The sequence below is a fragment of the Haliotis asinina genome, chromosome 4 (genome assembly GCF_037392515.1).
Source record: "Haliotis asinina isolate JCU_RB_2024 chromosome 4, JCU_Hal_asi_v2, whole genome shotgun sequence".
Classification (NCBI taxonomy): domain Eukaryota; kingdom Metazoa; phylum Mollusca; class Gastropoda; order Lepetellida; family Haliotidae; genus Haliotis; species Haliotis asinina.
In genome coordinates this window covers 70,962,512-70,989,673 of record NC_090283.1, presented here as the reverse complement: position 1 = coordinate 70,989,673, position 27,162 = coordinate 70,962,512, and the positions used below count along the sequence as shown (strand labels likewise).

The following is a 27,162-nucleotide window of genomic DNA, read 5'->3' as shown; positions in this document are numbered from 1 at the left end:
AAGTCAAGAGTTATGTGGAAGCTTTTCCACGAGCGACTAGGCTACCCCACAGCCCATGTTACAAATCAAAAGTCAAGAGTTATGTGGAAGCTTTTCCACGAGCGACTACACTACCCCACAGCCCATGTTACAAATCAAAAGTCAAGAGTTATGTGGAAGCTTTTCCACGAGCGACTACGCTACCCCACAGCCCATGTTACAAATCAAAAGTCAAGAGTTATGTGGAAGCTTTTCCACGAGCGACTACGCTACCCCACAGCCCATGTTACAAATCAAAAGTCAAGAGTTATGTGGAAGCTTTTCCACGAACGACTACACTACCCTACAGCCCATGTTACAAATCAAAAGTCAAGAGTTATGTGGAAGCTTTTCGAACATAATTAATCCAGAAAGAAATTTGGATAGTAAGGAAGTTGCCCGTCACACGCAACATGTGAAGCCAGTTTCTGTTATTCTAACATAAAAAGAACTTGGATGTTGCCAAGAGTGGTTTAAAACTCATCCCGCAAATGAGGTTTATTAGGTTTTATTTTTGAGAAGCTGCGTGGCGAATATGTAAACAGGGAGACTATGTTGTAGATTATCCCTATCTAAATGAAATGAACAATAACTAACAATTATATAAGACTCTGCAAATTCTGCACCTTCCTTTCTTTAGAATTACACGATGACAGCGACAAAGAGGCGAATGCATTAGGTCGAGTCAGAGAAGGAAGGTGGTTACATACAGTTGTAACAATATTCCATATATAATACAGCAACACTAGTCTCAAACGCTACATATATCCATTTGGGGAACAAAAACTTCAGCACGAAATTTTTAAAAAACTAGGTGACCTCGTCGATCGTAAAACGCAATGCTATCTTGTGTTGCAATGCTGCTCGTTTCCTGTCGTCATGTTACTTGTAGTGACAGCTTCCTCGTCTGTCAATCTTCACACTCTACATTATTACAACAGGCAACAACATGTAGCAAGTCCGGTATTTCTTCACTAGCACAGGATCATCCCTTATTGCTACTTTGCTGCACATAAGATGGGCTGATGCACCTTCAGGACGTATCAAGTCAATTATTTCGTACAAGCACGATAGGTTTCAAAGCTTTAAATTTAAATAAGATTTAGGGCTTGTCCAACCTTTGTCCAAAAACCATGTGCATGTGCGGGCTTTGTCTTGTAACGGTAGGAACGCCTGACCTTAAGGTCCCTGGTATTCTTTTCCAAGACTGTCACAAAAAATTAGCTATGTCTCTCTATACTTCAATCTGCACATAGGCAACAACACACTTGCTGGGAACCTACTCTAACCACAGGCCCTCCTGTCACTGCGAGATTTAAAGACTTTTTAAAAAAAAATATTAAAAATTTTTAGATGACTGCCCGACTTGAAATGCTTCACAGTACTATATATCTAGACACATTGTATTGTGAATCATTCGACAGTCATCTAAAAATTTTCATATTATTAAAAAAGATCTCTAATCCTCACAATGACACGAGGCCCTGTGATTCTAACCCAACATTACCACCTTGTACTTTTAATCTCACTTGTGACAAACAGCAAATGTTGATGGAGCACATTTTCTAACCAAGAAAGACCACCTGACCTATTTGGTTGTAGCATGTGAAATAGCTACTGGTCCGACAGCCTGTGGCTAGTAAAAATCCAGTTAGGCTGGTAAATCTCCAGTCTGTGGCCCGACTGGCCAGTGAATTTTCATGGAGTCATTTTGAAGATATATCACTCTCCAACTTTTTAAGTTACAACAATCTTTCAAATAATGCAAGAGTATGGCCTGATAAAAATGTTTATAATATTAGCAGTTTAATGATGAAACAAGAGTCTACATTCAAATTTCGGAATTGGGAATTATTTTAGGGGCCAGTAACTTTCAGGCAAGCTAGCCCGACAGCTAGCAAAGTCTGGAAACTATTTCCACACTGTCTGGTCGGTTGCTGGGAACATGTTCTAACCAAGAAAGAGTTAGGCCTAGATATTCAAAGCTCTCTTAGCGCTAAGACAGTCGTAGGTTAAGCTTAATGTAGGGTCTTAGGGCTAAGAGAGCTTTGATAATCTAGGCCCTACTCACTTACCTGGATGTGTCTTGAAAACCTGGGCATCTAGATGGGAACACCTCACCAAACACCGCCAGTGGGGCACACTGTTATAGTAACACAAGATGATATGAAACAATGAGATTATAACTATAGGAAAAAACAACAGATTTTGTCCCAGTGCATTCAACACAGACCAAGGTCACATGTTTTATTCAGCCAAAGAATGGACACACAATAATTTTAAACATTCCTTGTAATAACTTCAAGTATTACAACTGCAATAGTAAATATACAATACTCTATCACATAATCACATTCACCTTCCACACACTATTTACAATCAACAGTTCCTGATAAACTGTTACACACAAGTGCTTCTTCCTTCTCCAGTAGATCATTCACGTGTTAATGTGTCACTTTCCTTTCTGGCTCAGTACATTAGAAAACATGCTGTAGAAGCACTGTAATATCAACCGGTTCACTCTCCAATGAATATGATATGATTTATCTTTTTTGTTATGTAAGAATACTGGGGTGGTTTCACTGCAACATTCTGGAATTTGCAACAGCTGCACATAAACACTGCGTTGTGCTTATTCTAAGCTTAAGATTCAGACCCACTGTGACATTAAGACAATCACCTGGCACGTCACACCGCTTTCTACAGATGCATTCTGAGATAACATGAAAAGCATCTGGTTAGAGTATTATGACCTTTTAGATGTAATGTCAACTGCATCAACAGAGATGTAAACTGAGGGATTTATCTGGAGTGAAGCTACGGAACATCAGATGAAGACATATCATGGCTCTCAGATGAAGTAACAGCATAGCATTAATGATGGAGAATGTCTCAGATCATTCCGATCAGGTCATCTTCAGGCCCTGTGTTTGGACTCTGTCTGGATCTGATGACCAATCATATCAACCAGCTTTGCAGCAGCGTCTGGTATCCGTGTTCCTGAAGAAGAAGACACTCTATAGGAAGATACATAAGGTAATCAGCATCTGGGGTGCGGGGGAAAATTCAAACCAACCTGCACAGGTCGCTGATTCTTTGAAGAGAGTCCTCCAAGAGGCAGTTATAAGCATTTCTAAGTCCACTTAAATTCCTACAACAGTTGTAACAAAATTTTGAAAAAAACATTTTACGAAACAGAATACTCGTATTGTCTTGTTTGAACACCCCATCAGGTCCCTGTGGGACCCCACAGCCAAAGGTTACTCTAACCTTCAACCTCGGAACTCACCTTCCATGCTGTCATTCACATGGTAAAGACTTGTGTCCTGTCCTGTCGACTTTTTCAAGAAGTTTTTATGCAAATAAAATTGCTTATAAGTAACCCCACAGAGGACCTGTTCTCAAAAAAAATGAAGTTGTGTACTTGTCTGACTTTGGATGTGTGTGTGGTTGTGTCAAGTATCAGCAGTGGATAGCTGCTCATAGGTTGTTTTTTGTTTAACGCTGCAATCAGCGATATTCAAGTGGTCTGTAAAAAACTGTCTGGGTCATCATGGGCACTGATCTAATAGCATGGATTGATGCTCATGATGTCAATCACTGGATTGTCCTGTCCAAAATCAATCTTCACAGATGTAATCACATTGCAGGAATGCTGCTGAGTGCAAAGGTAGACAAAAAGCAAACACATGAATCAACCAAGACAGCGACCCGGACCACCTGATCATTTGTTGCCTATTAGGACAAGTATGGGTTCCTGAAGACTAATTCTAACCCGGATCTTCACAGGAACATAAGACTTACAGGAAACACATGACTTACAGGAACATAAGACTTACAGGAAACACATGACTTACAGGAACATAAGACTTACAGGAAACACATGACTTACAGGAACATAAGACTTACAGGAACACAAGACCAACAGGGAACAAGAGGCTTACTACAAAGACTAACTGGAAACATGACACCAGGAGACAACACTATCAGGAAATACAAGACTAACAGGGAACAGGAGGCTTACAACAAAGACTAACAGGACACAAGACATCAGGAAACACAAGGTATCAGGAAACACAAGATATCAGGAAACACAAGACTAACAGGAAACATGAGACTAACAACAAAGATGAACAGGAAACAAGACATCATTAAACAACACTATCAGGAAACACAAGACTAACAGGGAACAAGAGGCTTACAACAAAGACTAACAGGAAACATGACACCAGGAAACACAAGACCATCAGGAAACATGAGGATAACAACAAAGACTAATTTATGCTCACCTGGGCCAAAGATGGCTGAGCATCCAACACTGTAGAGGAAGTCATAGTCCTGGGGAGGTATCACACCACCGGCCACAACCAGGATGTCACTGAAACAGCAAGACATGACTTAGCCACCACCAGGATGTCACTGAAACAGCAAGACATGACCTAGCCACAACCAGGATGTCACTGAAACAGCAAGACATGACCTAGCCACAACCAGGATGTCACTGAAACAGCAAGACATGACTTAGGGCCAAGTTAGGGGACAGACTGAGTAAAGGAGTCCTTTCACTCCAGTCATCAGAATCACAACTAAACAAGGGCAGTGGGTTAGTCTAGTTGTAAGGCATGTGCTCTTCATGCAGAGGATCTGGGTTATATTTCCCACATGGGTACAATGTGTGAGCCCATTACTGGTGTACCCCGCTATGTTATTGCTCAAACATTGTTAAAGGACCACTAAACTCAATTTTTGGGTACTCTTTTTATCACTGCATATGAAAGACTTTTTGTTAGTCATAAACGAAACACCATTTGTTTTTTTTAAAAAAACTTGTGGTTAATTAATACCAAGCGCTTAAAAGTTGCTAAAAAGCCGTCTGCTTCTCTCTTGCCAGCAAACGAAACCGCAGACAGGTTACGTAACTCTCTCACCAGAGCCGTACAGTGACGTCATAGAAGGAACGATATCCATTTAAATGTATAGAAAATGTGTAGGAAGCTCGTCATTTTGCCGATTTCTCAACGTCACCAAAGACATGCCGAATTGTTGTGTTGCCGTCAGTTGTTCCTTGGGGTCGGGTGACGGTGTCACTATGCACAGATTTCCACCAGACTCTGTAGTTTGTGCTTAAATTGGTTTTTTGTGTGTGCGAAGTGAGCATTTTGGAAGCATGTGGTATATACTAAATTGGATGGTTCGCCCCCTACCACACTTCCAGGACAGAAATTGGAGTTTAAGTTTCACTGAGTTTATAAAATAAAGACTGCTTACTACACATTACTGACCAAAAGCATTTTGCATGGATATAACGCTTTCTTCCCCGGAAACGAGGTTGTAGTCGAAGTGACAATATTATCATAAGTAATATTATATTATATTATTTGACCCCTTATATTGACCGATTCCAAGAGTGAAATTGTTATGTTATAAGCAATGTCATGTAAAAGCCTAAGGTCCATCAATAAAATACATATTTTACTACCAGTAGAAAGTAATTTTGATTTTGTAAGTTGGTGAAAACAAACTTAAATTGCATTCATCCTCAGACAGGGTGCTGTCATTTTTGAAAATCGTGAAGTCACAGGCTAAAGTCCGTTAGAATTATTGAGATTATGATTTGTTCTCATCAAGTTAGAAAATCAAAACTACTTTTTACTGACAGTTAAATATGCATTTGAATCATGGCCAAAAGGATTTAGCATGACACAACTTTAACATATGACCTTCTTCTAAGGAAACAAGGTGGGGGTCGAAGTGACATTTATATTGCAATGTTATATTGACCTCCACCTCACTTCCAAGAGTGAAATTGTTATGTTATAAGCAGTGTCATGCAAAATCCTAATGTCCATCAATAAAATACATATTTTACTACCAGTGGAAAGTAATTGTCCTTTTGTAAGTCAGTGAAAACAAACTTAAATAGCATTCATCCTCAGACAGGGCGCCGCCATTTTCGAAAATTATGAAGTCAAATCCATTTGAATTAATGATATTATGTATGGTTTGTTCTCATCAAGTTAGAAAATCAAAACTACATAAATATGTATGTGAATCATTACCAAAAGGAGTTTGCATGACACAACCTGTAACATAACCTAAGCATGGTCGGGGTCGAAGTGAAAATACTGCGCGATAAATTTCTTCAGTTGCCAAATTTACTTGGTTTGTAACGTTCACTCACCAGTATGTAGATACTTGTCAATATACATCTTTATACTTGGTCTCATAATCCTAATTACTTTATAATCATACTTGTATGCATTTTGAATAAAAAGAAGCGATCTGCGAATGTATAACAGGAATGTAATATGTAGACATTACATAGTTTTCCCAAAAGGAATCATAATTCGCACGCACACCCTAGTGTATGTCGTCTGCATCATTACAATTAATGACGAAAACCACGATTTTGTTGAAAGCTACGACAACTTATTAAAAACAAAAATGCAAATATTAAAATTAAAGTTATAGGAGCAATGTCAGGCTATCACCTTCTTTGAGGAATGTATCCATCAATATCCACAAAAACAAGTGATACATAATTCATCTGCAGATTTCCCAAGTGATGTGTCTTTTAACAGTCCAATATACGAAAACGTGATGTATCGTTTCAGGTTTTTCACATTGTTGTATAGTTTCATTGGTAACCCAAGATAGCACACCTGGCAACTAATTGCATAATGTGCGTCATTCTTTTTATTTAGTTAGCCAATAATGAGCAATCAATCAATGTATTGGCGGTTAATCCTTTGAAAGATGAGTGTTGTTTACATAGACACAGACACGACAGAGTGTATAGATTAGTAAATGTACATACATAAACACCACCTTTTAACAAATCCCCCATTTAAATCCCCATAAAACTAATTAATCAATCAGCGTGTTATCGGTTAATCGTTTGATTGATCAAGACAAAAGAAATGCCAAATGGGAGCCTTTGTCGGGTAATCTAAGTGGCGTTACCACTAATTATACCTGTTATAAATTCATTAACTGAGCATCAAGTGTATAATGACAAATAACGTGTAGGTTTATACCACCTAACATGGATTACAACCTAGCGACACCAAGTGATTTTGACAGAATCGTCTATGAAAACAAGGGTTGTAACTCGAAAACTAGGCAACGCAGGAGACAAAACTAAATGATAGTAGATTGTGAGAACATATAGCTTTCATTTTTCTCAACAGTTTTCGCGATTTCAGGTTTGTACAAACCTGTAAACGAAATAGTTTAACCCCTGAAATGTAGATGAATACTGCACAGACCCTCATTTCTACCCACTATTACGTCACAGAGACGGAGAGAATTGGTTGAAATTTCGTTTGCGGTTGAGAATTGTGCACTGTTGACAAAAAGGTCGATTTAAGGTAATTAAAGATTGTAAAGAGCAGTCTTAATGACAGGGTTTCATTTATAACGATGTCAGCAACTGATTTTGCATTTGTACCCTGTTAGAGCATATGTGACCTTTAAAAGCATGTTAAAACAGTACTCATACAGCTACATAACAGCATCCAGTGCAAGAATACAACAAGCACTGGAGCTGACACTGGATGACTTAGTACTTCAGTGAGTTGCAGTTTACACCATCAGTGTGTGTTCCTTACTAATACCACGAGCACCAAGCATGGGTCCATTACCTAGCCATATTGGAAATGAAACCTGAAAAAACTAATTTAAAACACTTTGTCACCTCTCAACCCCTGTTAATGAAATATACTGGACAGCAAGAGAAACACAACTCTGATCTTTTTCGAGTTTTTGAATAGAAGACATAAACATGAATGCTTCCTTTTATGAGATTCCATTTTTTGAAAATTGTGTTACCTTTGCAGTACAGTATCTATTAAAACAAAAATATGTAGCATCTCTATTTCATACACTACGATTCCTTCAATAACTGTCATACTATCTCCCATACATACATGTCAACTATATGTGCTACTCACGGTCGTCCCATGTTCTTGAGTTCTTTGATAAGGTCGGGAATCAGGGTCTTGTGACCAGCAGCAAGGGAGCTAACTCCGACAACATGCACATCAGCATCAACAGCCTGCTGGGCAGCCTCTTTTGGAGTCTGTGATGAAATAAAGAATATATACAGAGGTTAAAATAACCCACGCCCAATGCCCAGGAGAAGTCGGTTTTCATTTCAGATAATCAAATAATGGTGTCTTACTTGTCTGTGGGCTACAACACAATTTCTGCTTATGATTTCAAACTGCAAATACACTTGGAGTTCATTTCATATCTGCTCAAAATGTAGCTATTAAATTTCACAATGACAATACAGGGTTATCTTTCTTTGGGTGAGTGAGTTTTGTTTTACGCCACACTCAGCAATATTCTGCTATATGGCAGCAGTCTGTACATAATGAAGTCTGGACCAGGCAATCCAGTGATCAACAACACGAGCATCAATCTGCACAATTGGGAACCGATCAGATGTGTCAACCAAGTCAGCGAGCATGACCACCCGATCTCGTTAGTTGCCTCTTACGACAAGCATCATCACATTTTATGGCAAGCATGGGTTGCTGAAGGCCAATTCTACCCCGATATATTTTTCCTAATTATATTATCATCATTATGTAATAAATATCTGGGCAAGTGGACAATTAGTCAGGACAAGTTAGTTTCCTTGTGGCAAGAGGTTTTGAAAAAAATATGTGAACCCCTGATATATATATTACACACTAAATTAACATGTGGTCATCTTGTCTTTGCTTAAGAACCACTGGACAAAGAGACATTTAGACAAAGACATATGCCAGCATGTGTAATATGGATGTTACTTACGGTTTGGTTTGTTGTTATATGCTATATGGCGGCAGTGGTCAGTAAACATTTGAGTGTGGATCAAAAACAGTCATTATGATTGACATGCACACGTGTGATGCGGCATGTGTCAGCCAAGTCAGCGAGCCTGTCTACCCGATCCCATTAGTCACCACTTACGAGAAGAATGGATTGGTGCAGACCACTTCTCACCCGTATCTTCACAGGTGATTTTATGAAAGGAGTGAACATTGAACAGCTTATTTGAGTCAACATTTTAATATAAAGTTTCACTTACTGCAAAAAGGGGTCCTATATCAACATCAAAGCCGAGATCAGCAAAGCCTGTGGCAATCACCTTTCCTCCCCGATCGTGACCATCCTGACCCACCTTGGCTACCAGGATACGTGGGCGGCGACCTTCTGACTCCACAAAGTTCTACACAAAAACAATGATACTTGCTAACACAGTAACAATGAACTTAAGTGTTTGTTTTCTGGAACCAAAGTCTTCAATATTCCAGCTTTATCATGGCAGTCTTTCAATGACAAATTCAGGTCAGATTCATGGGGAACACCTGTTACATGCAGAACTGGCTGTGTTATTCCAAGTATTTCATAAGCATGTGTTCAAGAATAGCTATCTTAACACCTATTTCATGAGCATGTGGTCAATAATCGCTATCTTAACACCTATTTCAGGAGCATGTGTTCAGGAATCGCTATCTTAACACCTATTTCATGAGCATGAGGTCCAGAATTGCTATCTTAACACCTATTTCAGGAGCATGTGTTCAGGAATCGGTATCTTAACACCTATTTCATGAGCATGAGGTCAAGAATCGCTATCTTAACACCTATTTCAGGAGCATGTGGTCAAGAATCGCTATCTTAACACCTATTTCAGGAGCATGTGGTCAAGAATCGCTATCTTAACACCTATTTCATGAGCATGTGGTCAAGAATCGCTATCTTAACACCTATTTCATGAGCATGTGTTCAAGAATCGCTATCTTAACACCTATTTCATGAGCATGTGTTCAAGAATCGCTATCTTAACACCTATTTCATGAGCATGTGTTCAAGAATCGCTATCTTAACACCTATTTCATGAGCATGTGGTCAAGAATCGCTATCTTAACACCTACTTCATGAGCATGTGGTCAAGAATCGCTATCTTAACACCTACTTCATGAGCATGTGGTCAAGAATTGGTATCTTAACACCTATTTCATGAGCATGAGGTCAAGAATCGCTATCTTAACACCTATTTCAGGAGCATGTGGTCCAGAATTGCTATCTTAACACCTATTTCAGGAGCATGTGTTCAGGAATCGGTATCTTAACACCTATTTCATGAGCATGTGGTCAAGAATCGCTATCTTAACACCTATTTCAGGAGCATGTGTTCAAGAATCGCTATCTTAACACCTATTTCATGAGCATGAGGTCAAGAATCACTATCTTAACACCTATTTCATGAGCATGTGGTCAAGAATCGCTATCTTAACACCTATTTCAGGAGCATGTGGTCAAGAATCGCTATCATAACACCTATTTCAGGAGCATGTGTTCAAGAATCGCTATCTTAACACCTATTTCATGAGCATGAGGTCAAGAATTGCTATCTTAACAGCAAAGCCAACAGATGTTCACAAAAAAGATAAGCGTGTCATGCCCCGCTGATAGCTCTCGTCATAATGTATGCAATTCTAGTCCAGTAAAGTCTCGTCATTTATCACATATTTTCAGTAAACTACAAATGACACTTGATTTTACTTTGACAGACTGTCCTGTGTGAGTCTAGTTTTGCACCACACTCAGCAATATTCCAATATGGCGGGGGTCTGTATCTAGACTCGAGTCTGGACCATACAATCCAGTGATCAACACTATGAGTATCGATCTATGCAACTGGGAACCGTTGACATGTGAGCAAGCCTGACCATCCAATCCCATTAGTCGGTTCTTCTGATAAGTATGGATAACTAAACATTAATTTTAACCAGAGCTGACAAACTGTCCTAGACTTCTGAAGACAGAGATGTATGTTTAATAAATATGCCCACTGGATCATGAATGAATGCTCACCTTTATTCTCTCGGATACAATTCTCATTTCCTCTGCTTGTCCGAACTCTGTTGCATACGCTCCGCTCACCATTCTGTCACTGGCTACATGACGTCCAAACACCTGTTCACAAACATGTTCACAAACAACTTCAATATGGAGTTACACAGTCATAATTTCTTATAAAACTGTTTGTTTGTGTGTGTTCTTTAATCCACACTCAATCAGCAATAGTCAAGCTATGAGACAGAAATCTGTAAATTACCAAGTCTGAACCAGACCATACCAGTGATTACAGCATGATAATCGATCTACACAAGTGGATTTTGATGGGCATGTATCAGTGAGTCTGACCAACTGATTTGCTTAGTCATGCCCTGGATCCCCCAAATTGTATTGTTAAGATTACCCTTGACATAAACAAAGAAGGAGGACTATTTTTTGTCAAGTTGTCATGACGACATGAGAAATGTTGCCTATGCAGAATGAACACATTGTTAAACCATAAAAAAAATTGTCTTCTTTCTTCATCTAACCAACTTCAAGACTGCCCCAAATACAGTCCTATGTAAATTCACGTCAAACAATGAGATTTCACTCCTCTTCAGTGAAGCTTTCTCAGAAAGAGGAATTATCCACAATGTTGAGCTTACCACTTCCATGGCCTGAGTTATCTCCCCTACAGACGCCCTTGCTCGGGAGGCCTCTATTGAGAGGTGGAGCAGATTTCCTTCTCCTGTCTCACAGCACTTGGTGAGAGCAGACAGAGTCTCCTGACACTGAAACAAAGAGAATGATACAGTTAATGTATACTTAACTCACCCATAGATGCGTAGGTTTGAGATCATGGTGTAACAGCTTCTTTAGGATTGATGTTTAACCACAGATCCATCATAGCTACTAAGAAATTTGACATTCTCTACCTACCGACCCATGAGGGTCTGGGGTTTAATAGGCCTTCAGCAACCCATGCATGCCATAACTAATGACAATGCTTGTCGTAAGAGGTGACTAACGGCATTGGGTGGTCAGACTCACTGACTTGGTTGACACGTCATCCGTTCCCAATTGTGCAGATTGATGCTCATGCTGTTGATCACTGGGTTGTCTGGACCAGACTTGATTATGTACAGACCGTCCCCATATAGCAGAACATTGCTGAGTGCAGCATAAAACTAAACTCACTCACTCACTCACTCTCTTCCTACCTTAGCCTCGTCTCTTGTCTCCCTCATCTTCTTCAGTCGGGCCACCTGTTTCTGTAGCACCACAGTGTTGTCTATAGACAGGACTTCCACAGTGTCCTGATCCTTCAGTCTATACTTGTTCACTCCGACTATCACCTCTGTCATAAAGGCACACAATTATTGTTCCCTAAATATCCACAATATTAATAAAACCAGCAGACCACAGATTGGGTTTTAATGTGTTGTATCAAGAAAACGATCAGCAAATGTTGTGTTAGATAAGAGTTTACATGGTCCGCAAACTGAGGATTCTTCAAAGAAAACATGGATATTAACGGGACATTTAGGTACAGAAGTTAAAACCTGTATCAGCAACAATTTACTTGTTTCACTAGTAAAATAACAAGCATCTGTTCTGAAATATTAAACGAAAAGGATAAGAAATTGAAATCCAGATCTTTTAAATAAGTCAAAATACTGCTTAAAACCTGAAACATTAAAATATCACAGACACTTCAGTTTACTCTTCAGAAAATGACCCCAAATGATCAGAATTTCCACCTGTGTTTAACATCTCTAACCTGACTCGCTGTCGATCCTTGCCTGCCTCTTGGCTGCACATTCCTCGATCTTCAGTTTAGGCATCCCTGACGCTACAGCCTTAGCCATTCCTCCCATCTCCTCAATCTGTGGATAGACGGTACAATCCTAGTCCCTCAAACTCATTGTTATGACAGGCACCTGCTCTAAGAGTAATGGTGGCTCAACGCCTATCACTAGTGGCAAACAAGGATAAGTTGGACAAGCACAGAGTAAGCGTTTATAAGAAATAGGCTCTGCACGGCAATGAGCAAATCCATTTGGTTTGTGAAAGGCAGATCAAATGTAGGCTAGTGCATGTGCAGTGCATGACTATGAAATTGATCCCGCGCAGAGCTGCACATGCCTTGCTAATAAGACTCTCACATGTCACATGCTCGTAAGACTCTCAGCTGATATTATAACCTGGGACCCCTTCGCTCACAATGGTAAACGCCAGTGAGCAGCACTGATACATGCTAATATGGTAAACTGTTGAAGTGAGTAACCAGAATATCTGGGCAAAATGGGGATTTTCGGAACTACATGGATCAAGCAATATTTCCCTGATTTACAGCTTTGCTTTTGTTCAGTTTTCTAATACACACAGAAGAAACAATCCAAATTGTTGAAAGGGCGAATACGTGTTAAAATACCTTCTGTTGAAAGAGACAGTACAACTCCAGTCCAACCTGCTCATAGTCAGAACAGGCAAATGTTCCACAAAATGATCGTGGTTCGAATGACCATATGTCAGGGTGCATTGGGTTCTTTTTCTGCACTTCACAAATGTAGGTTGCAGTTAAGAACTGGCCAAAGCACATATTTTGTCAGTTTGTGTGGAATTAAGAATGCCCCCAGAGCACAAAATTTCAGGATAGATCAATACACTGAACAAAGCTTGACAGAAAGTTAAAGTCCAGTTCCAGTGTTGAGATTTGTCAAGCATTGTAAACCAGACATCACTGTGTTCTTTCATTTGAATGGTTAAAAAACATGATCAGTTAGCATTTGATTCCTGGAAACTGCATGACTATTTGTTGCATATTGCCAAGTACAAATATCACACACAACTGTATTGTTGCATCGTCAGTAGTGGTGATGTCATTCACATCATATTGTGCTATACAGTCTGAATGACATAGGAAGTTCCAGACACTAAGTTCCAGATCAGCTTAAACAGCCAGCTGATGACACTTCACAGCTGAACCTGTACTCGACGTCAGTGAGTCAGACAGAATAACCCTTGTGGACCTTTTGGTTTACTTTACAATATCAGTAAACATCATGTGTTGGCCAATTTCCAGGTGTTATTGAGTATTTGAAATTGAAGCATGTGAATGCTGTCAGTTCCAAATTGATTCCTATGCCTCAAATACTCGATAACACCTGGAAATTGGCCAACACATGATGTTTATCTCCTAAATATATAACCTCTCTGTCTCTAGAATCAGGGCAGGGATTGATGCACTTCAGCATATCCTAGTACAACAAAGGGAAGCAACTACACTTTTTAGATCACTGTGATGCCCATGTATTCAGCTGACAGATGAACATGTTGAGGGTGTCTTGTAGGGTAAAACATATTATCACTGAATACTAAACTGACCTCGTTGATCAACTTGAGTGCTTCATCGTAGATGTCATTGGTGAGATTCTCCATCATGTAAGATCCACCCCAGGGATCAGCCACCTGAGACACACATTAAACAGTATTACAGGATTTTTATCGCTACCTCAATTAAACTCCAAAGAATCCTTGATGTCCCCAGGGTCTCAGAAAAATCTCCACTATACCCTGAATGTATCTACAGGTCAGTCTGATAATTATATTACCTCCCTTTGCTGGGAAAATATATGCAAGAACTTCTACCTCTTTAAGTGTTATTCTGTTGCCAAATTTAATGGATGAAATAATTCAAGAAGCAAAAGTGAGTTGCGATTGGTAAGCTCAACTTCCCAGCCTAGACACCTGATTGGATGAAAAGCCAGCCCAGGGAGATAATAAAGTCGTTGAGTCGAGCTGTAGATGCATCCAGGGTACAGTGGAGAATTATCAGAATATGAATGTTAAACAATATCCAGGAGGGATACTACAAACAAATTTGAATTATGATGGTAATACAGTTTCAGCTATTCAAAGAGCAAATGTCAAGCCAAGGTCAAAAGTCCTGCTGAAAGCACATCTACTAAATTTAATTATACTTCGAAACTGGTAACTGAGTTTCTTAAATGAACTGGGCTTACATCACTGTTGAAAACTATCATGTGAATCTTCAATGTCACTTTTGCTGAATCTTGGACTTGCAACAGAGGAAAAATAAGACAACTGACAAAGGACAATTATGCCAAACAATGCATCAATTGTCATTCTGCAAACTACTACAAACTTTCACAGCACTGGTATCTGTTACAAGATGATTTACATTAGGAATGCCCGACTCTTCCTGCAGAATGATCTGGGTGTTCCTGGCAATCCTGGCACTGAATGGCGTCGGCAAGCCCAGAGCTTCATCGAAAGAGTTGGTGTGTAGAGACTGTGTGCCCCCAAACACTCCAGACATCGCCTCCACCACTGTGCGGATGATATTGTTGTAAGGATCCTTAATGAAGATTTATCAGTTATTATAACAATGAGATGTCCTCTTTATACAGCTGATATTAGTTGAGGTGATTACCAATAAACATGAAGATATCTGATGCTAGTTCTTCTGCAATATATGTAATAATTGTAATTTCACTTTCTAAGGAGAGTAGAGATTGTTACACATTTTGTTTAGAATCCCATCTCAGATCTGAAGCTACTCTCCAAGAGTGAGGCACCTAATTGCCAGCGCCAAAATTCAATGATCTAACCCAGTCAGCAGCTCGACAAACTTGACAAATGGTAGCCTACTGCACCTACTTTGTGTACTCCTCTGACAAGTAGAAAGTATCATGGCGCTCGATGGCCAGATGGACTAAATGCCCAAAGTGTAGAACTGTCCTTTACTGACAAAATGTAACCCTAAATATCATATGCTATACCTGCCCTGTTTCTCAAGGGCATTCAGCATTCATATATCCCAAAGGCACTCACCTGTTCTGTGAGTGACCAGCCCGATGTCTGACAGTGAGCTCGGAGTAACTCGGATTTAGGGTTCTTGGGCTGGAACTTCTCCCTCACTAAGTTGGCCCACAGGCGCCGAGCTGCTCGCATCTTTGCAATCTCCTGCACACAGAAAGTGTACTTGTTGGGCTTTGTTATTACTGTGATAATAATTACTGCAAACTGTACACTCAGAATGTTATGAAATCTGTATTAGGTTCCACTACATGTGATGTCATCACAGTAGGATCTTTCTCAGGTGTAAGTGAGTGAGTGAGTTTAGTTTTAGGCTGCTTATATAAATCTGAAGTGTGCTTCTCACTTTCTATTAGGTCGTCTCTTGCTTTCCCAGAATTGAGGATTTTGTTTTGTGCAAACAGGTTCTACTTTTCGTTAGTAAGACCTCTTCCCAGGTTTTACCTTTTGTTAGTAAGACATCTTCCCAAGTTTTACTTTCTGCAATCATCTCTTCCTAACTCATTATGAATATCAACATGCAAATGATATGCGAGTGTTTTAAATCAATTGAAACATATCATTCAAGATTAAGCTCGAAATGCTAATGTTTTCCCTGGCAAGGTTGGAACTGCAACTCTCAGATTTGTAGGAAGACGCTCTAGCACACAGACACCGGGCTAACAAAGGAAGTGGGGTTGAATTATGTACTTATAGTTACTGTCATTAACCTGATTTTATGTGTGCTTCAGTTATTGTTATGTCAGGAAATTTACCTCCCCTCTGGTTTTGCATTGTCTACGAAAACCTCAGAGGTGTGTTCTCTCCTATGCTTAGCAATATTCCTGCAGTATCATGGCGGACACTCTAGAAATGGGCTTGTATCCATGTGGGGAATCGAACTCAGGTCTTCGGTGTTACAAGTGAACACTTTAACCAGCAGACTACCCCACCGCCCCTCAGGTATAAGTGAGTGCACCATATTTAAAAACAAAACGTACAACTTTATGGGTGACAGCTTCTTCTTTATTGCATAGAGTGGCGTTTTGGTGTAGGTTCTTACGTCATTATCAAGCTAAGAGTGTGATGTAAGAACCTACATCAAAAAGTCACTCTGTGGAATAAATATGTTTGTTTCAGTTTTGAGTCACCAACTTCTAAAATACAAATCAGACAATTTGCACCATGTTTGAGTGAGTGAGTAAGTTTAGTTTTACGCTGCACTCAGCAGTATTCCAGCTATTTGGCCGCAGTCTGTAAATAATCAAGTCTGAACCAGACAATCCAGCGATCAACAGCATGAGCATCAACCTGCGCAATTGGGAACCGATGACATATGTCAACAAAGTCAGGAAGTCTGACCACCCAATCCCATCAGTCGCCTCTTACGACAAGCATAGTGTCTGTGGCAAGCATGGCTTGCTGAAGGCCTTTTCTACCCCAGACCTTCACGAGTTCATGTTTGATGGAGGAAAAAGAACCATGGTTTGCTGTGTACAACTCACCATGTAGAAGTTCATGCCAAGGCCCCAGAAGAAAGACAATCTTGGTGCAAACTTGTCTACATCCAAACCTCGACTGACCCCTGGTAAAAGAACAAATAAAAACATTTACTAACTGTAAAGAACGGAGTCAAGACATATTCACTGAGATGTTGGAGTTGCTCTGTGGCCATACCTCTCACACAGTGTTCTATAAATTTAAAAACTGTGACTAATCGATTTTCCTTTTAATTCTATTTCTATTTTGCACTAATGTATTCAGTTGGTACACAGTTCACTACAAGATAGAAAGACAAAGACTAACAAATCTGTGAGATGGTGAGTTCTAATTCAAATGCAACAATAGGCCGTCATATATAGAACCACTCACCAAATTTCAACACTAATTTCATAAGAGGCTGAAGTTCAAACAACTCTGGTTGAAAGTGCTGTCGGAGAAACATTGTGAAAGTTCAACTCCATGTGATTCATGCAGTGAAAACTTCCACGAAGTAATCCCACACTAATATTCTACATGTACTAACACAATTCTCCTGAACAATGCCTCTTCAACTAAGTGAGTGAGAAAATGGGTTAAGGTTGTTTGGGAATCCCAGACGAGAATCCAATAAGTTTACGGTGCTAACAAACATTTTCTTCTGACACAAAGAAAATGCCAGAACACTGCACCATGACATACTGAACCTGACAAATGGTCATGCCTGAGTCACCTCTGTCTTTTGTGTACACATTTCCAAGGACTGTATAACTTATACCCCAAGTACTAATGTGTTCACACCTGTCCTGATATACTCTAGCCCATCAGCGACAGTGAAGGCCAGCTCTATGACGGCGTCTGCTCCTGCCTCCTGCATGTGGTAACCGGAGATGGAGATGGAGTTAAACTTGGGCATGTTCTGGAGACAGAGGAAAATGTATTAGGCTTTCAGCTTAGGCATCAAATGTTTAAAGGGCATTTAGAAAAGGAATGCATAAGAATAGGAAGATGTATGGATGTCAGTTTCTTTCGTTTCAGAGTGTATGCTTGTTCCTTCATCATCAGTAGATGTTTCCAAGGCGGAAGATATCACAGATTAAATTGACATAACTCGAGACTACTACACGCATTGATACTTCTTGCTGTTGCTGTTGCTACTGCTCCTGCTGCTACATAATCGAACAAACTTGTAGAGGTTGCAGATTCTTTGAATAGAGTCCTCCTTGGGGTACTTATAAGCATTTAAATGTTCTTTAACTTCTTGCGACAGTTGTAACCATATATTTGCTGCTACATAACTGAAGATTCATTTAGATTGCCAGATTTGATTGTAAACCTAAAACTGCCTGCTACAAGACTATACTTACAATATTCATTTTCCTTGACTTGCTAGCTACATCAGTCTATATGTATATACACACCAATACCATATGAACTCTTAATTTTGAAATCCAAGGCAACAGTGCTGACCTGGTGTACTGAGCTTTATGCAAAATATTTAGATCATCATTCCAGAGACCCAGACAAACCTTTGAGGTGTACTCGAAAATGTCCCCTATGATCTTCATGGAGGGTTCAGGAGGGAAGATGTAGGTATTCCGCACCATGAACTCCTTCAGGATATCGTTCTGTATTGTCCCGGCCAGCTGGTCCTGTGATGCCCCCTGCAGACCAACCATACCATTTTGTTGCATAACACAGCAATAATCTTCTATCACACTCACTTAATAGTAAGGGTGATTGTGAGGGGGATGTAAGGATTTGGGGCATCTAGGTAGAGGGCGGAAAGTCAGTAGTTCAATATACTCTATCTGAGTGAAGTATACATCTCAAGCCAGGGCACGGTTTGGTTTGGTTGTTGCCTAACGTGGCACTTAGTAATATTCAAGCTATATGGTGTCTGTCTGTAAATAACTGAGTTTGGACCAGACAATCCAATGATCAACATCATGAGCATCGATCTAGAAAAAGGGATACAATGACATGTGTCAATCAAGTCAGAGAGTGTGTTATTCTGGGAGTCTGTGATGACTGGAGCTATGCAATCGATAGTTGTCTTGAGTTGATAATAGGGGTGACTAGTGAGGGACAAACAAATTTTGCCATAGTGATAGTCTGTTGTAACATACTATTGCAATAGAGATAGTCTATAGCGAAATACTATTGCAACCAACTATTGCAATAGTGTTTTTCTCCTTTAATTGTCTCATTGGAAGTCATTTAACAAATGAACGTATAGTTGCTATGCAACAAATAAATGTTGAATTAGTTTCAGTCTCTTTTAGCTGGTGACAAGAAGCTTGAACCCAGATCAAGTGTACAACTAAAACATAAACTGCTTGGTATTCACAGTATTAAACTCCCAGTCTCCCATGTTTGCTTAAGAGATAACAGGGGCAGATAACTCTCAATAAAGTGAATGAATCAAATACTTCCTGTATTTCGTGCTGCCTATTTTTTGCTTCTGTGGCTTAAATATGTGATAAAATTCACATCAGTCTATAAAATGTCAAACCATAAAATATTATAACATGAATGTTGAACTCTAACAACAATACCAGTAGAGGGACATACATTTGAAAATACTTTAACTGTTTAATGTCTCATAGACTGAAGAATATCATACAGTAATGCTGACGCTGTTCATCACTGGATTGTCTGGTCCAGATTTAACGAATTACAGACTGCTGCCATATTGCTGGGATATTGCTGACTGCGGCAATAAACAACAAACCAAGTTTACTGGTGGGTCAGAGTAGCCACATTAATGCTGAAGAAAATATCACAAGTGTGCAAGTCCAACATACCTTATGACAAATCAGGGATTATCCTACAACCAGTAGATCCAGTGATTAATGGAAAAACTTCAACAAAGATCACTTGTTTTATCTTCCCTCACCTGTTCCTCAGCAGCGACCACGAACATCGCCAGGACTGGCAATACTGCTCCATTCATCGTCATTGATGTTGAGAGTTTGGACAGAGGTATGCCATCGAACAGCAGCTTCATATCTTCTACTGAGTCTATTGCCACACCAGCCATACCCACATCACCAACTACACGGGGGTTGTCGGAGTCGTAGCTGAAACACGAGACATAAAGCTGGGACTAACATCACAACATTGTATCTGTCCAGCATCTGGATGGTTTACAGTACAAGGACACTGAGATACTATGTCTCAGGTTAAAGTGGATAATGAGTTTGTTGTTTAATGTTGCACTCAGCAATTTTCATCTCGTATATTCGTTGTTTGATGGCTAATGTCACACTCAGCAATTTCCCAACTATGTGAAGGTCCAAACTCCCTATCCTTATCATCTGGTACACTGCATAAGAACAAGAAACAGTTCAAATGACATCATGAGACACAATGTCCAACTCAAGACATAGTGTCCACTAAAATTATATGGCACATATGGAGCTGAGATGACGTGAAATTGGGTCTAACATTGTACTTGAGAATATTTCACTCACATGACAACTTATGTGTGTGTGGTTGCTTGCACACGCCCTGACTTAAGTTGGTTTTATAGTGCAAGGAGATGCCATGCCGCAGTTGAGCATGAATACGCCACTCAGGCACATTATACTGACTCCGAGCTGACCAGTCCTTGTTGAACCCATTACTGCCGAACATCAGGCAGGGACCAACAAGTACCATATTTTAATGTCTTTTGCCATGACCTTCCGCTTTCCAGGCAGACACTCTAACCACTACACCACGGGGGCAGTCACAGCATATATAAGATGACTCTGGTTGTTTCAGTCCGTGCTGAGACTCACCCTCTGTGTGTTGCAAGGTCAAAGGCAACACTGAGACCCTGCTGGCCAGCTGCGATATTGTCACGGTAGAACTTGTTGCTCTCCTCCACGGTGCTGAATCCTGCATACTGAAAAAGAATGTACCAAAACACATTGATCACTCAAAGTCTAGATAACTACTCAAACTTGACGTGTGCTATATCTGTTGTCATAAGATCTGCCTTAGACCTGATCTGCACCAACACATGCTTGTTGTAGGAGGCAAAACTAACGCCATCAGTGGCGAGACTCCCCAAATTGGTTGGCATATGTTATCGGTTCCCAAATGCATAGATCGATGCTCATGATGTTGATCACTAGACTGTCTGGTCCAGACTCGATTATTTACAGACTGGTGTAGGGGACTACAGGTCAAGTCACACATCTACCTATCTGATGGTCCAGGGTGTGTGTGTGTGTGTACATGGTGTAGTAGGGACCCCTGGTGTAGGGGACTATGGATCAAGGCATGTGTGTCTACCTGTCTGATGGTCCAGGGCCTGTTTGTGTACATGGTGTAGTAGGGACCCCTGGTAGATCAAGTCACACATCTACCTGTCTGATGGTCCACATCCTCGATATCTCAAGGGTATAGGTTCCGATAAGTCTCCACTACACCCTGGATGCATCTACGGCACTGCCCCATTAAATTTATGACCTCCCTTGGTTGTGTTTTTATGAAATCAGGTGTTGACGCTGATAAATTGAGCGAACCAATCACAACTCACGTTCGTTTTTTCAATTATCTAACCGATTAAACTTGGCAACACAAACTATGCAGAGGTTCTCTGGTAGGAAGGAGCGCTTGCATATGTTGTTTTACAGTTTCGGGCCTGTCAATTTGTTTGTATGATTTCTCTAAAATCTGAGTCGCACTGCCAGGAAACCTTCACAGGTGCGACCACTACCTAGGTTGACACCGACAAGCTCGGTGATAACGGCAGCTTAGCTGATTGGCTATTGTGAGAATGCGGAGCCAGCAAAGGGAGGTAATAAAATTATTGGGCAAACCTGTAGATGCATCCCGGGTATAGTGGAGACTTATCGGAACGTATACCCTGGAGATTATCGAGAATGGATGGTCCAGGGTCTGTGTGTGTACATGGTGTAGTAAGGACCCCTGGTGTAGGGGACTATAGATCCAAGTCATGTGTGTCTACCTGTCTGATGGTCCAGGGCCTGTGTGTGTACATGGTGTAGTAAGGACCCCTGGTGTAGGGGTACTTCCCTGGGATCTCATGTGGTATGTCCTTCACATCTTCCTTTGTGTAGAGAGGCTTGATGTCTATCCCCTGGTGATAGAAACAAAAAACATTCTTACATATCATTCTTACAAACAGTCACATCATCACACGTCATATAAGTGATGTTCAAAATTGAAAAAAAACAACAAAAAAGCATTTGAACTATGTAACCAAGAATTACTCAAAACTATTATGAAAGGAAAGGTACGGCTATATTCACACCTCATGAGCTTAATGATTTGTTTCAGTGGCATTTCACAAAATGGGACGTACAATATCGAACAAGTTCCACGGATAACAACTTCTTTATTTCAATACAGATTCTTTTTCCATTGCTATCCATAAAATTTGTTCTATATTGGGTTTATTCACGCTGCAGTATCGTAAGGGTTCTGTGATATACAGTGGTCCAGTCTGGGATTAACATCCTGTTTAAACAACAGATTTAGCTCTAGCAATGAGATATACTCTGTGGTAACTCAGATAATATAAACAGTGATGTTTGAGTCAGAAATCTGGATTAGACTGATTTTGTCATGATACAAATGTATATGAACACTGAAAATACATACAGCAAAATTTGGCCTCGTATTTGACAGTGATCAGGATTCCAGTTTACACAGATTCTCTTTGAATATTATTTGAGAGAGTGACCATGTGCGTTTATGACACTTTCAGCAATATTCCACTTCCAGCAACATGACAGCAACGAACACCAGAAATGGGCTTCACACATTCTACCAGAACAGAACAGAACTTTTAATACACTCAGGTGGGGATACTTGACATAAGAAATATAAAGTTAAGTGTATATAGGATATACAGTTTACATGGAATATTGTTGTACAGTTTTCGTGATGGTATTACAAAATATAAAAGCAGTGGACTCCCTCTAAACCAAATTCTGAACCAGTGAAACATGTCAGTTTAGAGGGGGTTTTTTTCCAAACACTTATTCGTTTACAGTTACAAGTTGGTACATTTTAACACATTGAGTATTGACACGATATGCTTGAAGAATGGGCACAGGAAAATGTACTGAAATTCATCGACAACATCATGTGTCACAGAAGTCTAAGGGATAACAATCAAGGTACACAAAACAGGGATCTACCTTAAGCCCAATATTTGAGTGTCCCTGGGACTTATACTCCTAATTTTCAGGGGTTCTGAACTACCAAACAGTTGTACCAGACACTTAAGGCTGCATAAAAAAATTAAATGTTTCGTGGGCACATTATTTTCAAAAGTGACATGGGCGGGAGGAAATAAAGAGAAAATTTCACTTTTTTATTCAGCCTAAATATTATCATTAATACTATATTGTGAATTTTGTTTTAATTTGTGATTTTTTTATTGTACTGTGTATCATGACATTGTTACAGTAACTGCAAATAATACCATAACCCAGCTAGTAGCAGACTCAGTGATAACTACCATTACTAGTTCAACATTTTCACTTTTTCTACATCCTTCTGGACTCACTATTAAATATTGTTGCATCCATTATTAAATTTTATGTGTATAGTACGCATCCTGTAAATCCCTGTTTGTGACAACTACACTGGACAGAAGACAAGACGAGACTGATGTACACATGCAGCACAGACAACCCACGAAGAAGACTCAGACGTGATTGGCTCAATGTGTCAAACGTGTGATACACAGGTATCACAATACATAAAGGGATCATGTGTCACATGTTTACATCTCACAGCTGTTACAGACACTCTCTTTGGGTGGAAGATTGTGCCACCAACCCATGTGGGGAATCAAATCTGGACCTTTATACATGAGAGAATCAAATCTATTTACTAATGATTGGTACATGTCTGACAGTAAAATCAGAGCAGTTTACAATGCATAACTTTGTACATAACCAGAGGAGGTGGATCACTACTCAACTACCGTAGCCACAGTACACATGGTACAATGTTTGCTAGTTTGATCACCTCTGATGTTCTCCATGTGAGTGTGTCCTCCACGTCCTTCCCTTTCAGTTCCTTCTTGGCTCCAGCCGACCACACAGGGTCAAGAGGAGATGAACTGCTGGCAAACTGGGTGCAGTTCCATACAGGCACGAGTATCTTCAACAGAAAAAAGCACTGATAAGCGATGGACATAAATATAGACTGGAAGACATTAAGTAAAACATATTACAAGTGCATAATAACTTAGGAAATCATAGAGACTGATATATTTTGAAAAGACCCATGAAAATTCACCAGCCTGCTGGAAGATTACCTGCCACAGGCTAGCAGCCCAGTGGCCATTTCACACACTGATAACAAACAAATAACACTTAATCACAAAAACGCCAAGATCCGATTGACAGTGAGCACAAATCTCATTCACATCTTTAAATGTTTCTTTTCTTTTCCAAAATGTCCCTATTCCAGTATGTAGATTGTAATGTGATTCCATAAAATCCTCTAAAACATTAGCAAAGCCCTCTTGTGCATTGACAAGTAGAGTGTCAAGGGCTGCATGCCCAGACAGTTATAAAGACAACAAGTTAATACTCAGTGTAATATTTTTTACAGCAATATTACACTAGTGTGATACTGCTAGACATCATAACGCTTCACAGGTATGACATCACAATGCTAATGCCACTGACGCAATGATACTGGACCTTTCTTGTCTTAACACTGCTGGCAATTTCGCCGCAGTTTCTATCAATTTATGTTGCCAAGTAATAAACAATACTAAATTTGCTTCTGTGAAATACCATTTCTACTAAACTCATGAAAGATATTGTATCAAACTCGCTTTCTCTTGTTTCATATCAAATTATGGTATTACTAATTAGCAAGTCCAGACCAAGTGAGTTGCCAAGGGGCGTAACTCTGTAGTACTCATGAAAACCTGGTCCATTTTTGGTAGCGGGAGGGGTCCTTGTTTTATACGATGTATTTGAGTGAAAAACAACAATGGGTCCCTTCAGAAGATATTCCCGCGTTGGCACCATTGGCGAAAAAGGTTGGTTTACTCTGTTCTTTCATAGTTTTTCAATACCTTGTGACATTTGTATGTTATTTTCAATAAAAACATTTTGTGGTAGTTAAGCAATGATAAACCAAATTTACATGTATTTTCTGTCTGTATCCAGAAGTGACAGCCAGAGAACACAAAATTGTGGCTAATATTTGAAAACTGACTATATTTTATTGATCTTCTAATTTAAGAAGAATTCAGCATTATTCATTTGTGGATGTCATAGCACTTACATAAACACATGATGTAGATTTGAGTAGAGAGTAAGTATTTTTTGCACATTACAGCATCACAACATACTCACTGACTCAGGTTTAAAGCGAACAATGAATTGGTTAAAGGTGTTGGTATTCTTTTTCAAAATTTAAATAAACATATTGCTGCCACATTAACATATGTTAAGATTTGTTCTGCTTCATGAACCATGCATACAAACTCCCATTTCATAATTTTCACTGATACAATTCAGCATCAGATTTGCTTCAGGTTTGAAACATGGTATCTTCAGTTTTAAAGCACTGTCTAAATTGAATCTTCAACACTGGTGATACAGGTTCAAGATTAGAATATATGAAAACATGTCACAATTGATCTTAATTGATGCAAAACAAAGGTAGCAGGTCATTATCTTGACTCTCTAACTTGAATCTGTTTCAATAATTTAGTGTTAAGATACTGATTTTGCCAACATTGACCTTGTACATCAGTCATGTTTAATGAACTGTTTCTGTCTTCTTATAGGTCTGCAGACCTGAAACATATGTTGATTTGAAGTTCTAGGATGTTCAAAGAAGACGTATAATTCCAGATGAAACATTTTTCCTCTGTAAGCACTGTGCTGATAGAAAACACAATTAATATATTTGTGGTTCAACAACATTTACTTAAAACAGTTTGGTATTTGAAATAAAAGGGTGTGACAGTTTTTTTTACAAAAATGGAAACGAGGACATTTCGCATAGTTTTAAAAATCTGAACCGTTGATTTAAAAATGGTGTGGACTAGCTAGTATTACATGGAAGGTCATTTAATATCCTTTATGTAGGTACAGCTTATACAAGATTCCCCAGAAAGTGAATACATAACTATCCAAATAACAAAATGAACATGTCTGGTTTTACTTTTCAGTGAACAGTATTTTGGATGTCCTCACATTATGCCAGAGTGATGTACCCATTTACAGCTGGCTGGACTGGAACACATTGAACATATGGAATTGATGCACCTTGATCACACTTTTGCAAAAAAGAAATGTCTTTGCATTACATAGTACACTCTCAATACGCCAAAAATGTCAACATTTCATTCGGACACATTCGGATAACTTAAGATGTAACGTTTGTCGACATATTGCGCCAAACCGATCAAATAATTTGAGGGAACTTTAAAAAATGCCATGTCATCAGAAGAAATATGTTATGGAGGAAATAACTACGTGGTCACATATGTATCCAGTGGCATGTTCCTTTGAAGGTTGTGCATCAGTACGCTTTTACTGCATATGAAAAGTCGTAAAGATATTGTAGTGATCGAAAACAGAACATTTTGTGGTCGATCAGAATATATCATGCCTTCTTTCCGTATCCATACAATGTCATACATGCAGAAGGCTCTTTGGATGTAAGCAGTTTACAAGACATACTTGATTAGATCTGTTGCCTATTCCTCTTCGACACAAACTGTAGACACGAAACATGTTTATGATTATATCGCATCGCCTGAACACAAGAAGGTCAAGGACGACAACGGTGGACATGAAATTACGGATTTGGGCTAAAACGAATCTGGGGAGTATTGCACTTTACCCTGCGCATTTTTTCAAATTAATTAGCGCTCCCTGATGATCGGAAACGCTACCAGATCTTAACCCCAAGCCCTAACTCTAACCCCAAACCCTAACCCTAAGGATTGTAAATGGTGCCCAACCCTAACCCCAAAAATCATGCCGTTGACGGTGAGAG

At 39.5% G+C, this 27,162-nt stretch overlaps 1 protein-coding gene across 2 annotated transcripts; it reads right to left on the bottom strand.

Moving 5' to 3' along the window:
• Nucleotides 1-2,235: 2,235 nt before the first annotated feature.
• LOC137281844 (methylmalonyl-CoA mutase, mitochondrial-like) lies at nt 2,236-26,959 on the bottom strand. Of its 2 annotated transcripts, XM_067813486.1 has the most exons (19): nt 26,844-26,959; nt 24,157-24,291; nt 22,121-22,252; nt 20,943-21,049; nt 20,057-20,240; nt 18,687-18,821; nt 17,959-18,076; nt 17,184-17,263; nt 15,715-15,846; nt 15,062-15,238; nt 14,245-14,328; nt 12,638-12,743; nt 12,078-12,214; nt 11,523-11,648; nt 10,891-10,992; nt 9,098-9,238; nt 7,971-8,098; nt 4,308-4,396; nt 2,236-3,018 (listed from the first exon to the last, which is right to left on the bottom strand). In XM_067813486.1, exons 1-19 carry the CDS (start codon nt 26,955-26,957, stop codon nt 2,936-2,938), a joined length of 2,310 nt encoding a protein of 769 aa, XP_067669587.1. In that variant the 5' UTR covers nt 26,958-26,959; the 3' UTR covers nt 2,236-2,935. The 2 variants fall into 2 exon arrangements, with proteins under 2 accessions (XP_067669587.1, XP_067669588.1); XM_067813487.1 differs by lacking the exons at nt 22,121-22,252; nt 24,157-24,291; nt 26,844-26,959 and adding an exon at nt 21,442-21,489.
• Nucleotides 26,960-27,162: the final 203 nt, after the last annotated feature.

Bases quoted from the DNA above. Each gene is read 5' to 3' on its own strand.
- LOC137281844 (XM_067813486.1), bottom strand. From the start codon at position 26,957: ATGTCCACCGTTGTCGTCCTTGACCTTCTTGTGTTCAGGCGATGCGAT. The intron at 20,241-20,942 runs GTGAGTCTCAGC...CTCGTGTTTCAG, and splicing joins GACCTTGCAACACACAGAGG to CTACGACTCCGACAACCCCC. The intron at 17,264-17,958 runs GTGTGAACACAT...TTCTTTTACCAG, and splicing joins GCTAGAGTATATCAGGACAG to GGGTCAGTCGAGGTTTGGAT.